A 13,025-nucleotide genomic window follows, 5' to 3' on the forward strand; every position below is an offset into this window, starting at 1 on the left:
AAAAGAGAATTCAAAATATAGTTATTGAGGTTACGTTTTATTTTTTTAAGCATCATAGCATAAAAAAGTACTGAGATAAGGGGGTGTTTATTCACTGGATCACCAAACGATGAATAACCAGTGAATGAACAAGCGTTCCTTTACTGGTTTCTTTTTCTAAATCAATGAAAATAAAAGATAAACTTTTAATTTTCTTGTACCTTTAGTGATGTTCCACATCAAAAGTATGTTAAAAGTACGAAAAACAACTTCTAACCAGTGAGGAAACAGGCATGTTCCTTTACTGAGCATAGATTTCCCAGTGAATGAACAGTATGTGTTAATATGTTGACACTTTAATTTTCAATTCATGATTACAAAAAAAAAGTTAACATTTTCCAAGTATTTATATGTTATAATTTCAAGAACAGTCTTGTTTTTAAATATTTGCATGGCTTATAAATTCATAAAGAGCATTAAAAAATAATCAAAATTAAGTGTTCCTTTACTGGGTGTTCATTCACTGGTAAGAGCTGTTCCTTCACTTGGTCTTTTTACTACTTGTTATTTGAACCTCCAAAACTTTAAAACAATATTATGTAAGTTCTCTAAATTTTTTTTACATAATTTGCAATTAGTAACAAATATGCTGACACTGTCATTTAACTAAAATTACGAATTTTGAAATTAATATGATTTTTTAAAAGGCAAGCGAAGCTTAAGTGTTCCTTCACTGGTCAGTTTACCCTATTAAGTGCTAATAATTACATTAGAAACTATGCTTTATTATTGTTAGTATTATTTAATTGAATTTATTACATAAATCAAAAAACTTGGTGACATTACACAAATTGATAAATAAATGCAATTAGTCTAGTCGCTTTTTGTTTTCGCGTATGGTATGCATTCCAAATAAATTCCATTTTGATCCGTTAGAATGCACGTTCTTTTATTTCAGACCGGACAATGAAAAAAAAAAAAAACTTTTTACCGATTGTTAAATAAATGAAACATAAAACTCTCAGCTTAAATCAGCAAATATTGGCGAGATCGAAAATCGAATTCATTTCATGAGGCACTCACATCAGTACGCTGCATTTCCTCCTCGAAGTAAGTTTGTATTTTAACTTAGAAAAAGTATTCATTATTGAACCGTTAAAAATAACTTGAAATAATTTTCCGTTTATGCCGTATTTAAAATAAAGTGTTTTAATGACTTAAATTTTATCATTTGACAAGTCTAAAATGACGAGTTTTAGCTGAAATAAATTTAAAATAATTAATAATTGTACAGTAGCAGTCCCAATAAAAAGGTATAGTCCTGAAGTTCCGTATAAAGATCACGAGAGTCAGGATTTCTTTTAATCAGTAATGATTTTTAAAATCTGAAATCATACTTATATCCAGCCAATAATACATTGCTTATTTAATAATTCGGTTATTTATGTTAAATTAAAGTAAAATGCCGTTGGAGAAAAAAAAAAAGCAAAATTCGAAAAAAAAAAAAAAAAAAAAAAACGCATGGTGAATAAATTACGAAAAGAATAACCGTGCATAAAAATTTCCATCGGTATTTCTCAACAAAATGTTCAATTCAAAATTCCTAGACGACATTTGGCGCATCAGAACTACTTAAAATAAGTACAGTCTCCTTGTAACAAAGTATCCCTGTTATCCCTGTAATATGCTCCATAGTTGGGCATAAACGCACTTGGTGCGTTAACATAAATCCGGTTATCATATTTATTATCAAAATTTATATCAACATAATTAAAAACAATAATTAGCTGCAATTGCATGTAATGTCATGTTGTGTCATAAATGTATCTCCTGTTGTGTCAGACTTCATCACATCTTCATAAAAAATAAAAAAATAAAAAAAAGTCTTCGACTTCTATAGTTTGAATACGAATACATATTTCATCTTATGATTAAAATTGGTTTTACTATTTCATTTTATTATACGATTAAAATTTATTATTAAAAGTATTGTATCATTTACTCCTACTACATTTATGACATAATTAAAATAAATGTTATTCTTAAACTTCTTTAATTTTTTTTTCTCTCCATACATAGCTTAAACAACTTTAAAATGCACATAAAGCAATGGGCGTTCTTTTTTGTCTTCCTCTTGAGCACGGAATATATAGCTACGACTGCAGGTAAGACCTTCTTCTTTCTCTATATTTTTCTTAAAAAAACTAATAAAATAATAACATCTCAGGATATCTTTTATTGGTGACCTTTAATAAATATGTTACATATTAAGTCAGAAATATGGCATTGCATACATTGCCTGAATTCGACCGGCAAAGTATCAAACGATTAACATGGTGCTTATTGCCTCATACTTATAAATATGAAACGACTATGTAATTTAAAACTTATTTCTCGGTACAAGTAGGTTCACATTACCTTTCTATTTTTCAAGAAAGGTGTTAATTTTTATTAATTAGCACGCATTTTTATTAATAATCTGATGAACTGGGAGAATGACATTGCGCAATTAAGTTTAACTGCCATTTCCTGGTATTCCTTACACGGACGCTTTTTCTTAACTATCATACGTTGCTCCATACTAATTAATTATTGCTTCATACTTATAAATATGAAATGACTATGTAATTTAAAAATTATTTCTCGGTACAAGTAGGTTCACATTACCTTTCTATTTTTCAAGAAATGTATTAATTTTTATTAATTAGCACGCATTTTTATTAATAATCTGATGAACTGGGAGAATGACATTGCGCAATTAAGTGTAATTGCCATTTCCTGGTATTCCTTACACGGACGCTTTTTCTTAACTATCATACGTTGCTCCATACTAATTAATTATTGCTTCATACTTATAAATATGAAACGACAATGTAATTTGAAAATTATTTCTCGGTACAAGTAGGTTCACATTACCTTTCTGTTTTTCAAGAAAGGTATTAATTTTTATTAATTAGCACGCATTTTTATTAATAATCCGATGAACTGGGAGAATGACATTGCGCAATTAAGTTTAACTGCCATTTCCTGGTATTGCTTACACGGACGTTTTTTCTAAACTATCATACGTATCCTTAAGAGCATTTGTCGGTGTATATGTTACGGTCAATATGAATAGTCGGTTATTATTAATACTAACCGGTCAGTAATTATAGTAACGAAATTAGTCGGCTAAAGTGAATAATTTAAGCGAATTTATCACTTTAACCGGTTATTATTAGTAATAACCAATCCCACTTGGGCAACGTCATTCTTTCGCACTTTTATTGGGGATATTTCCGTATTGTGATCTGCCACGCCAACTACAATCGCCAAGGCGGCAAGTTGATTTTAAACTGGAAAAAAAAAGAAGCATTTAGATATTTGCTCGGGGGTGGCTACGAGTTGTTCCCTTTCTGTGATGTTTTTTTAGTTTTTCGTGGGCTGCTGCCTGAAGTTGCCAAGACTTGGCGGTTATTTTGCCACAGATCACAATACGGAAATATTCCTTTTTATTTTTCACTTTGTCCAAAAGAAGCAGTTATTATTAATTTTTACCGGTGAGTATTAATATTAACCGGATTTATCACTTTAACCGTAACACATATACAAACAGGTATATCTATGTTAGAATGCTATATAAACCGTTTAATCACATTGACTAAACGTCATTGGTTGTTATTAATAATAACTGGTTGAAGTGAATAATTTAAGATATTTCTCATTTTGACCAAAAGAAGCGGTAATTATTAATATTGACAGATTAGTATTAATAATAACCGGATTAATTATTTTAACCGTAACATATACAATGTCTTCGCATACAATGCCAAGATATTATCATCTTACATACTTGCCTACCCAAAACCACCAATGCAAAAAAAAAAAAAAAAAAAAAAAAAAAAAAAAAAAAAACAATTTTTTTTGCATTTTCGAATTTAGGATCGGACATATATTAATTTTCCGCTATTGAAAAAAAAATTCTTTTTTGAGTCGGAATTTCGAAAAAAAAAATCCAATAGGGAAGGGGTTAAAAAAGTTAAATCTAGTCGCCACCTGATCGCTACATTTTTCGTCAAAGATGCACCCCGTAAGCATTTTATTATAATTATAATTATTATTTTTCGAAAATATCGAATTATTATGAATATTTTATAATATTCTGAAAATTACTTTAGTTCTCGCTTGTTTAAAATGTTAGTTCACTTTAAAAATGAACATTGTAGTGTTTACCATATTTTGAGAACAGTTTCAAAAGAAATACCTTACATTAATATCAACAGTTTCTTTAATCGTTTAAATTTTTGAAAAAGTTACCACATATTTTAAAATGTAGCCACTAATAAAATGCTACAACTGGTTGTAGCAAATTTTTCTTATTTTCCACTATATTGTAAAGTATACGTGAAAATACAATAAAAATTAAATGATTTTTTTTGTTTATTACCCTTGAATATTACTTATTATTAACACCCTCTAGCTTCTCCATCTCCAGATAGCGTTTGCGACCCCCCCCATGAGATTTTTTTTGTATATTTGCTTGTGCTACAAGTACACCTTGTAATATATGACTCATTGTTTACCATTATAGCTCATTTGGCCCGTGTTAAGCGACAGACTTCATGTACACTTCAACCACAGGTAACGAGCATGTTCGACAAGTGTTTTAACGATGTCCGTAACCAGATGCCCAATTCCATGTCGATGCCCGACACAACCACCAGCAGCGTTCAGTTGGCACAGGGTTCCATTTCAAATCTCAAAAACTTCAAACGGACTTCAGAACTCAGCTGTATGTGCATGGGCGACAGGGTGAAGATTTTTGTTCAAGTCAGCTTCATCGACATCACAGTCACTTTTCTGGTCACCCTCCTTGACAGTAAGTAAACACATTACTTTTTAATCAAACCTCCGTTATCTCTAAGATAGAGTTACGAAATTCTTTAACTTTAAGAGGCCTCTATTGGCGATCAAAATGGGCTATAGGTGGCATATAGCAGAACTCTCTCCTTATGGCAACACCATTCACCATATGCTTTCACCATTAGCGCGTGGAGAGTCATAGGAAAAGGAAGTACGTTAGTTTCTGTCTTTATTTTAAAATAGATTAAAAACTTTTAAGTTAGGAAACTGTATGGAATTGAAAACTACATTGAACATAGTTCTAAAAGAAAACTTCATGAAAATTTGAAAAAAAATATTTTTGACAAGTAAATGCGAAAAATATTAAGAAAGGAAAAAATATCGTAGTTTATTCCTAAATTGGTCTTTTCTACAGGTGGCGTATTCGAGCGTTGCTATTACGAATTCTCGCCATCTGGGATCTTAGGTTAAATTTTTCATTTTCGTTCTCTTGATATTTTTGTGTACTTAATAAACTTTTCATGATACAGTACTATTCAGCAGCATAATATTTTTTTAAAGATAAAAAAGGGTCGCTTTATTGGACGGGGGGAAAAAGTGTTTGATAATTTTTACAACCTCTTCGGAATTTTCATCAAAACTTCAAAGTGCTAAAAATATGAAATTTGGGGCATTTAGCAATCAATTTCAGATACACATTTGCCAGTTTTCCTAAAATTAGTTTTATAACAATTTAAACTGATGATAGCCAAATTGATTATAATGATGCTAAAAAAAAATTTATAACCTAAATTGCTCAAAAACGAAGATCATCTCAAAATCTAAAAACAGACACATATATACTATTTAACTATCTTTCAGAAACTACTGGTTGTAGAATTGTATTAGTTTAACTTCGTCAGAAAAAGGGAAAAGAGAATCTGATATACCGCATACTTCATATTTATGATTGAGTGACGACCTGGTATTTTACATGGAAAGATACTTCGGAATGGAATAAATATTCATCATCACTTTTCGTGTAAAAATTAAACAAAAAAAAAGAATAATAGTATATTTAAAAGTATCCTTCTCTGTGTCCACTCCTTTGACGTTCAGTGTTGAATGAGAGAAGAAAACTTGGAAATGCAGAGGAAAACTTACAAACAAAATAGTATCAAATTGTTTTAAATTTCAATTAACCACTTTTTTTCTCCTTGTCGCAAGTTGTAATAAACAACTTTTTTTTCTTGCCAGAAGTTGCAATAAATATATTTTTTATCCTTGATGCAGCTTGCTTGTAATTTCCCTCCCGCATTTCCACGCTCCCTCCCTCATGCTGAGAAAGGCTCTTTATTACAGAATTAAAACTATAGCTGGTTGACTGAATGTAAACAGAAACAAGCTTCCGAAAACTGGAAGAAATTTCGAAAACTTCCAGTGTATCCCTCCGACGAACAGGCGGTGGAACAAGCTTAATTGGCGATCGCAACACTCGAATACGCCATCTGGGGAGAGACCGGTTTCATGCTTTTAGCCCTTCTCCCTTCCCTCTCCTCCTCTTTTCAGTTGTATAGGAATGTACTACGACATTTTCCCTTTTCTTAATATTTTTCCTTTTTATTTAATAAAAATATTTTTTAAAATTTCCGTGATACTTTTCTTTAGAACTATGTTTTATGTAGTTTTCAGTTCCATACAGTTTTCCAACTTAAAAGATTTTAATCTATATGAAATGCAAGAGAGCAACTATCGTACCTCCTTCCTGTGTGACTTTCCACACGCTAATGGGGAAAGCATGCGCCATGCGAAGTGTTGCTATTGGTAGAGAGTTCTGCTCTACGCCACCTGCAGCCCATTTCGATCGCCAATATTCTAGGTGGAAGTGTGAACAGGGTTAATATTCTAGGTTTAAGTTTTGTAATTGTGATTTAAATTTATATTTGCGGGTAATTTTGCCATTCATAAGACTTTTTTATAATTTATAAATTCTAACTGGTCGTAAACCTAAAGCAAATTTAAGAAAATTAATATCGCTATATAAATAAAGTTTAAGGTTTACCATGTTTTGAATTATATGGGTATATTTGTGTAAAATTGCACTGTTTGTCATTTTTTGAGGTAGCAATATAGCAAGCTTGTGTAGTCTTCTAAATTCATTTGTTGTTTGTTTCGTTGAAAGTTAAATTAAAAGAACGCGTTACATTGAAAATACTGCAAGTATAATATTATTGGATGGCTCGCTTTTTCAAGCTTAGGCGAAAAAACGTAGCGAAAGCAGTAACCCGGAAGTCTTGTGGCGAATTTTAACCCCTAGCTCCATCTGTGCTTAGCTTTACGCACTATCAACAGTATGTATCAATAGTATGTTTGCTTTTGTGGCTTTGCTCACATTATATTTTGTCATAATGACTTTATCATTCAAATTATCTAACGTCAAGTAAAATTAACTATTGCGAAAAATAAAAAGCGGAACACCTAGAGTAACTTCTGATTTAATGATCCGATTTCTACATATACTAGGACTCAATCTTAATGATTTACGGGAATGACTTCAAACATGCTAATTATTTAGTGTAGGCGATAATTTAGTTACCAAATCAAAGATAAAACTTGTTTCTCCGAATAAACAGTCCTTTTTTGTTGTTGACAGATTTGCACTTCTGACTCTCATACTATCATTGCAACATTACCTCTGCAACTGCCATATAACTCTGCAACTCATATAACAAAACGTACAGGGCCGTCTTTAAACTATTTGAGGCCCTGGGCACATTAGGATCATGGGGCCCCTATGACCTTGAGAAAACACTATTTAGTTACAATAGATAAAGAAAGACAAACAAGGTTCTAAATTTATTTTTATTTAGTTACTAGCTATAAAAAAATAGGAAATATAAAAAATAATCTACAAAAGTAACTCGCTTAACTTAAAATCCTTAGATTAATTCTATGTTGATTGCAAAGGTACCCTTCTAGATTTAAGATGAGCAAAATCGTTAATCTCTTCTTCAAAATCTATGGTATTGAGAATATCACATTCTATGGACATCAGCGACAAACTATTTAATCTCTCTTGAAGCATTGTACTTCTTAATTCATTTTTTATTCGTTTCAATTTGGAGAAGGAGCGTTCTCCGCTGCAGTTAGTTACCATCATGCTTAAAAATATTCTCAATGCAATTTCTACGTTAGGAAATGTGTCTTCAATTTTGTTTTGCTTTAATAGATTATATACTTCCTGTACACTGTTAGATGCTTCATTTTCACTCTGAACATTTATTAAGTATTCTTTTAAATGTTGACATTCTATTTCTAACTCTTTTTCATTTACATCTTCGTGATAGATTTGAGAAAATTCTTTGCATCCTTGTCGTATCTCTTCGGAATTCAGAGTTTTTAAGTGAAAAAATAAACTAAAACGTTGACTGACGATCTCATATGAACTTTGTCGCTGTTTTAGATGAACACTCAAGGTATCGATTATTGGGAGAAAGGTTTCTACGTTGAATCGCTCTTTTCCATTCAATTGGACTGATGGCGCAGAGCCATCAAAAAAACTCTGCCGTGAGCTTCTACGTCTTGTTCTTTGAGATAGATCCTTGTAGTCAGATTCTGGGTTATTTTCTTTGGCAGATGATTCGAAGTTATCAAATTTATCCCTGAGGTTAGTAATAAAATCATAAAGTGAAGTCAACAAATTGGTTGCAACGTCCAGTGTTATTGTTTCTTTCTGAAGATAATTACTTGTTTTGTCTATTCTTTCCAATATAGTGCTCCAGATTTCCGTCAGTATAATAAATTCTAGATTTCCCATTTTTCTAGACAGACTAAGGGCTTCGTCTCTTGTTTCTCGTGCCTGTTCAGTATCGTTTGCGATGGTGATTAAAGCTTCTAATATTCTTTTATAACCCCCATGCAAAGCACTTACTGCATCAGCTCGGGCTGACCATCTGGTTTGTGAAAGACTCTTAACAACTTTTTTTGAACCTAAATGTTCTGTTAACATATTCCATCTGTGGGTAGAGCCCGAAAAAAAGTTGTACACTTTCTGAACTATTTCAAAAAACTGTGATGCCTCCGGTACACACCCAGCAGCATGGACACCTACCAAGTTTAGTGAATGTCCTGCACATGGTATAAAGGTGGCAAATTCACATTTTTCCTTGATTCTTGTTTGTAGACCACTATACTTTCCCGACATATTTGAAGCATTGTCGTAGCTTTGTCCTCTGCAATCTTTTATGGGAATATCATGTATCTCTAAAAAATTTAAGATGGTCTCCGCTAAATACTTAGATTTATGTTCTTTAATAGGTATAAATTTCAAAAACCTTTCAACAGGAACACAGTCTTTTACGTATCGAATGATGAAAGTTAGCTGGTCAATATGAGACAGATCGGGCGTACTGTCAACGCTTATGGAAAAATATTTTGCTGATTTAACTTCATTTATAATTTTTTTTAGAACCTGTTTTCCCATTACTTCAATAAACTCATTACAGATATTTGCTGATAAATAAGAAATGTTACCCTTTCCAGGATTCCCAAATTTTTTTAAGTGATCTGCAAGAAATGGATCAAATTCACTCAATAATTCCACACAACCCAAATAATTTCCATTGTTTGGAGATCCTAGGATTTCATTGTCGCCGCGAAATGGAAGCCCTCTCGATGCCAAAAATTTTACAACAGCTACAATCCGTTTAAGTACGTTTCTCCAGTAATCCACTTCCTTTTGATGTTGAGATAATAAGTCTATATCTACTCTACCAACCGCTTTACTTCGTGCCAGATAAGTCATCATAGATTGCTTATGCGCTGGGCTATTTTCATGTGTTAAAATTATGTGATTAATATGCTTCCAATCATTACATCCATTCCGAGAGCAAAGATTAACATCAGTTGGGTTAAATAAGCAGCATGAAAAACAAAATACAGAGCATTTGGAAGGCGAATACAGCAACCATTTTCTTTCGACGCTTTCATTGTTCTTTAATTTGCGAATAAATAATGCTTTGTTGAAATATCTCGTTACTAATTTATTACCATCTTTGTATGTTCTGGATGCCTCGGAAAAGTCAGAATCTTTATTTTGAAAATATACTGGTCCCTTACGAATTAAAATTTCGCGATTTATTTCAACAAACTTTTCGTGAAAATAATCGGCGTGAAATTTCGTGAAATAAAATAATTACTTCTTTCTGATGTAGAGCTTTTTTCCTTTTTTCAGATCCACTAGGATATGACCGTTTCGACATTTTATATTATAATTCACTATTTAATTAATTTTATAACGAAAATATTCGCTAACACAAAACAGACAAAACGACGATTTAATCAAACAATACTATTTTTTTTATCAGAGCTCGAGCACAGTCAGTAACAAACTAACAACTACAAACAAAACAAACGCCACAACATCGCAGACAAATACTTGAAGGGAATTCCCGTTCGTCAAGTCAAACGACGATCGGGAATCGGGAATTCCCCTTTTTTGTCTTTGGTATTACGAATGACGTTCGAATAGGTTTCTTTAAGACATAAACCACACCGCATCAAATAATTCTTTTTTTAATTTAATAATTTTTTTTTAAATTGTATTCTTATACTTACATATAGGTATTTAAATTAACCTAAACATACTAATATCGGAAAAACTCATTTTTGAGAGAGAGTGGAGTATTATACCCTGTTTATTTATTAGTTTGATCTTTCTTTTTGACAGATGTCAAATCTGAAATCGATATAACTTTGCAACGACGAACAATATCTTCTTATTTTAATAATATTAAAAATTGATAATAATCATAAGAATAGACACACAACATAAAAGTACCTGTTAAGGACTCAAGCATTTTCCGAAAGTCTTAAGTGGTTTTTATTGCTTCGAGGTAAAATTTAAATAGAAAAACTGAAAACAATGGTTTCTTACCTACCCAATGTTTTTATGTCTAGTGCAATAAAATTGATTGACGAATGAATTTATTTATTTTGAATAGTTTAAAACATAGATACATACAGCCACATATTTAGCCAACACATTTTTTACACCAATAGATATTTTCTGTTTCCCATCACTGACCCATCTGTCAAAAAGTTCAAGCTATGCTGTACAAGGTATAGCTATCCGCATGCGGCAAACTAAAGCTAATATAATAAGCGTAGGTATTGTAGTAAGTCATTATCATCAGATTTTTCAAAATTAATGTTTTTCGGTAATAATGTATCGGTTATCATTTGGTAATCTGGCAGGAACTAGGGGGCCCCATTCGATCGCGGGGCCCTGGGCACGTGCCCATAGTGCCCAGTGGGGAAGAGGGGCCTGAAAACGTACTTACTTTCCGGACGCTTCTCGTACATGTTAGTATTTAATATATGCATTATAAATGTATTTTCAACGAAGAAATATTTTTATTTCAGGTCTTCTGGGAGGTCTCTTAGGAAATCTTGGGACCACTCTTGCTCGTCTAGTGGGACAAGTGGTCAACTTACTTCTCAATATACTGGTGTTGGAAATAAACGTCCTCATCGCTGTAGATCAACCACTTTCGGGTGGAAACTGCCAATTATCCGAATTTCAAGTACAGAAAATCACTGCCATTCGGATATTGAACATTGACCTCACGCAACTTCTAGTAGGACTGCTGGGGGACATCCTCACCCCTGTACTCAACACATTGGTCACCCAGTTGCTCAGCAATCAGGTCAGGGCCATCATTGCCTCGGAAGTGTCAAAAATGAAGATACCACCAGAGATGATCAACTGCTCTCCTTATTAATTGAAAAGTACTTTATTAAAAATGTGAACATTGTTTTCAGAAACAAATCATTATTTATAACAGTTGTGTGATAAAGTAAACAGCGAATCAATGTTGACACCTTTTTATGTAATAAAAATTGAATTGTCATACTATGTTTTGCAGATGGTTTTTTTCTACCCATCTGAGGAAAAAGGAAACAAACAATTAACAGGTCGCTGTACCACTGAACTACTTCATGGAAGCTCTTTTTGACTTGCCTAAGTAATTTCAATTATAGTTGTTCAGTTCATAAATCAGTTCAAGTAATTAATCAAGTATAGTAAAATCCAGTATGTCATTCCAGTATTTAAATTTAGAGAAAAAAATTCTTTTTCCTTCAAAATATTAAAATACAAACAAATTATGGGAGGAATATAAGAATTAAAGTGATATTCAGCTAATTTCTACTACAGTAAACAGTAAATTACTGAGATTATTAGACAAACAGAGGATGATTCATTACCTACTGTAGACAATGCCAGATTAATCATGAGGCTGAAGAGTCTCTGGTCTAAAGACTCCAAGTTTCTAGGGGCCCCCTTAGATTTTTTTTAATGTTCTTTACCTCCAAAATTTTATATTAAAATTAAAAGTTAAAAAATTTGTAATACATATAATCTTAATTTTACTTTATAAATAAAATTCTCTTAAGTTATAAATGAATCAAAAGTATTTTGTACAAAAACAAGTTGTGAAATACGCAAAAGAGTAATTCAATTTTTCCCCAAAAAAATTCTATATTTGAAATTTATGTATGACTACACTAGAGGAGCAATTCAAAGAGTATAGTAATTTTATATATAGTAATAAAATATAGTAATTTTATTCATACTATTTGCGATATCTTTATTATAGTAACGATGTCGCACTAGAGCGTCGTCTAGAGTCATTTACGTCGCACTAGAGCTGAACAATGGGCAATTGGTGACTGTCTGAAAGACATCCCTGAGGATGATCCGAAGACATGCCATCACAATTTTGATCCTCTGCAGAGGGGGTAGCACCCCGCTTCGGTAGCCAAACGACCTGCACGTGAAGGCGAGCACTTTATGGTAGAACAGTTTAACGAGGACCAATGCCGCACATCCCCGGTCCCTACACAGACTAATCCAGGCGGTCACCCATCCGCACACTGACCGCAGCCAGTGATGATTGACTTCGGAGATCTTAACAATCAGTCCACTGCGGGACGGAAGATTTATCTATGAACCACTTTTTTTCAATAATTATATTAAAAATATTCTCAGGTACTTAAAATAAAATGTAATGAAAATAAGTTGAAAATCCGTAGAATATATGAAAATTTTGACAAACTATAGATTTATGAGGGGAAATATTATGTCTGTGAAATGTATTCGTAAAGCAGTTGGAAAAATGCTCAAACATTGCTTTCAAATTCAGAAATCTAATTCAATCTCGTCC

General features: G+C 32.3%; 1 protein-coding gene across 1 annotated transcript; it reads left to right on the forward strand.

Annotated features, from left to right (window-relative positions):
* The first annotated feature begins 894 nt into the window (after positions 1 to 894).
* LOC107446347 (uncharacterized) lies at positions 895 to 11,716 on the forward strand. Its single transcript, XM_016060961.4, has 4 exons — positions 895 to 1,089; positions 2,059 to 2,144; positions 4,550 to 4,837; positions 11,224 to 11,716. Exons 2-4 carry the CDS (start codon positions 2,075 to 2,077, stop codon positions 11,580 to 11,582), a joined length of 717 nt encoding a protein of 238 aa, XP_015916447.1. The 5' UTR covers positions 895 to 1,089; positions 2,059 to 2,074; the 3' UTR covers positions 11,583 to 11,716.
* The last annotated feature ends 1,309 nt before the right edge of the window (positions 11,717 to 13,025 follow it).

The sequence above is a fragment of the Parasteatoda tepidariorum genome, chromosome 3, assembly GCF_982258835.1.
Source record: "Parasteatoda tepidariorum strain Cologne lab strain chromosome 3, Ptep-v5.0, whole genome shotgun sequence".
Classification (NCBI taxonomy): Eukaryota; Metazoa; Arthropoda; class Arachnida; order Araneae; family Theridiidae; genus Parasteatoda; species Parasteatoda tepidariorum.

Bases quoted from the DNA above. Each gene is read 5' to 3' on its own strand.
- LOC107446347 (XM_016060961.4), top strand. From the start codon at position 2,075: ATGCACATAAAGCAATGGGCGTTCTTTTTTGTCTTCCTCTTGAGCACG. The intron at 2,145-4,549 runs GTAAGACCTTCT...TTACCATTATAG, and splicing joins ATATATAGCTACGACTGCAG to CTCATTTGGCCCGTGTTAAG. The intron at 4,838-11,223 runs GTAAGTAAACAC...TTTTTATTTCAG, and splicing joins TCTGGTCACCCTCCTTGACA to GTCTTCTGGGAGGTCTCTTA.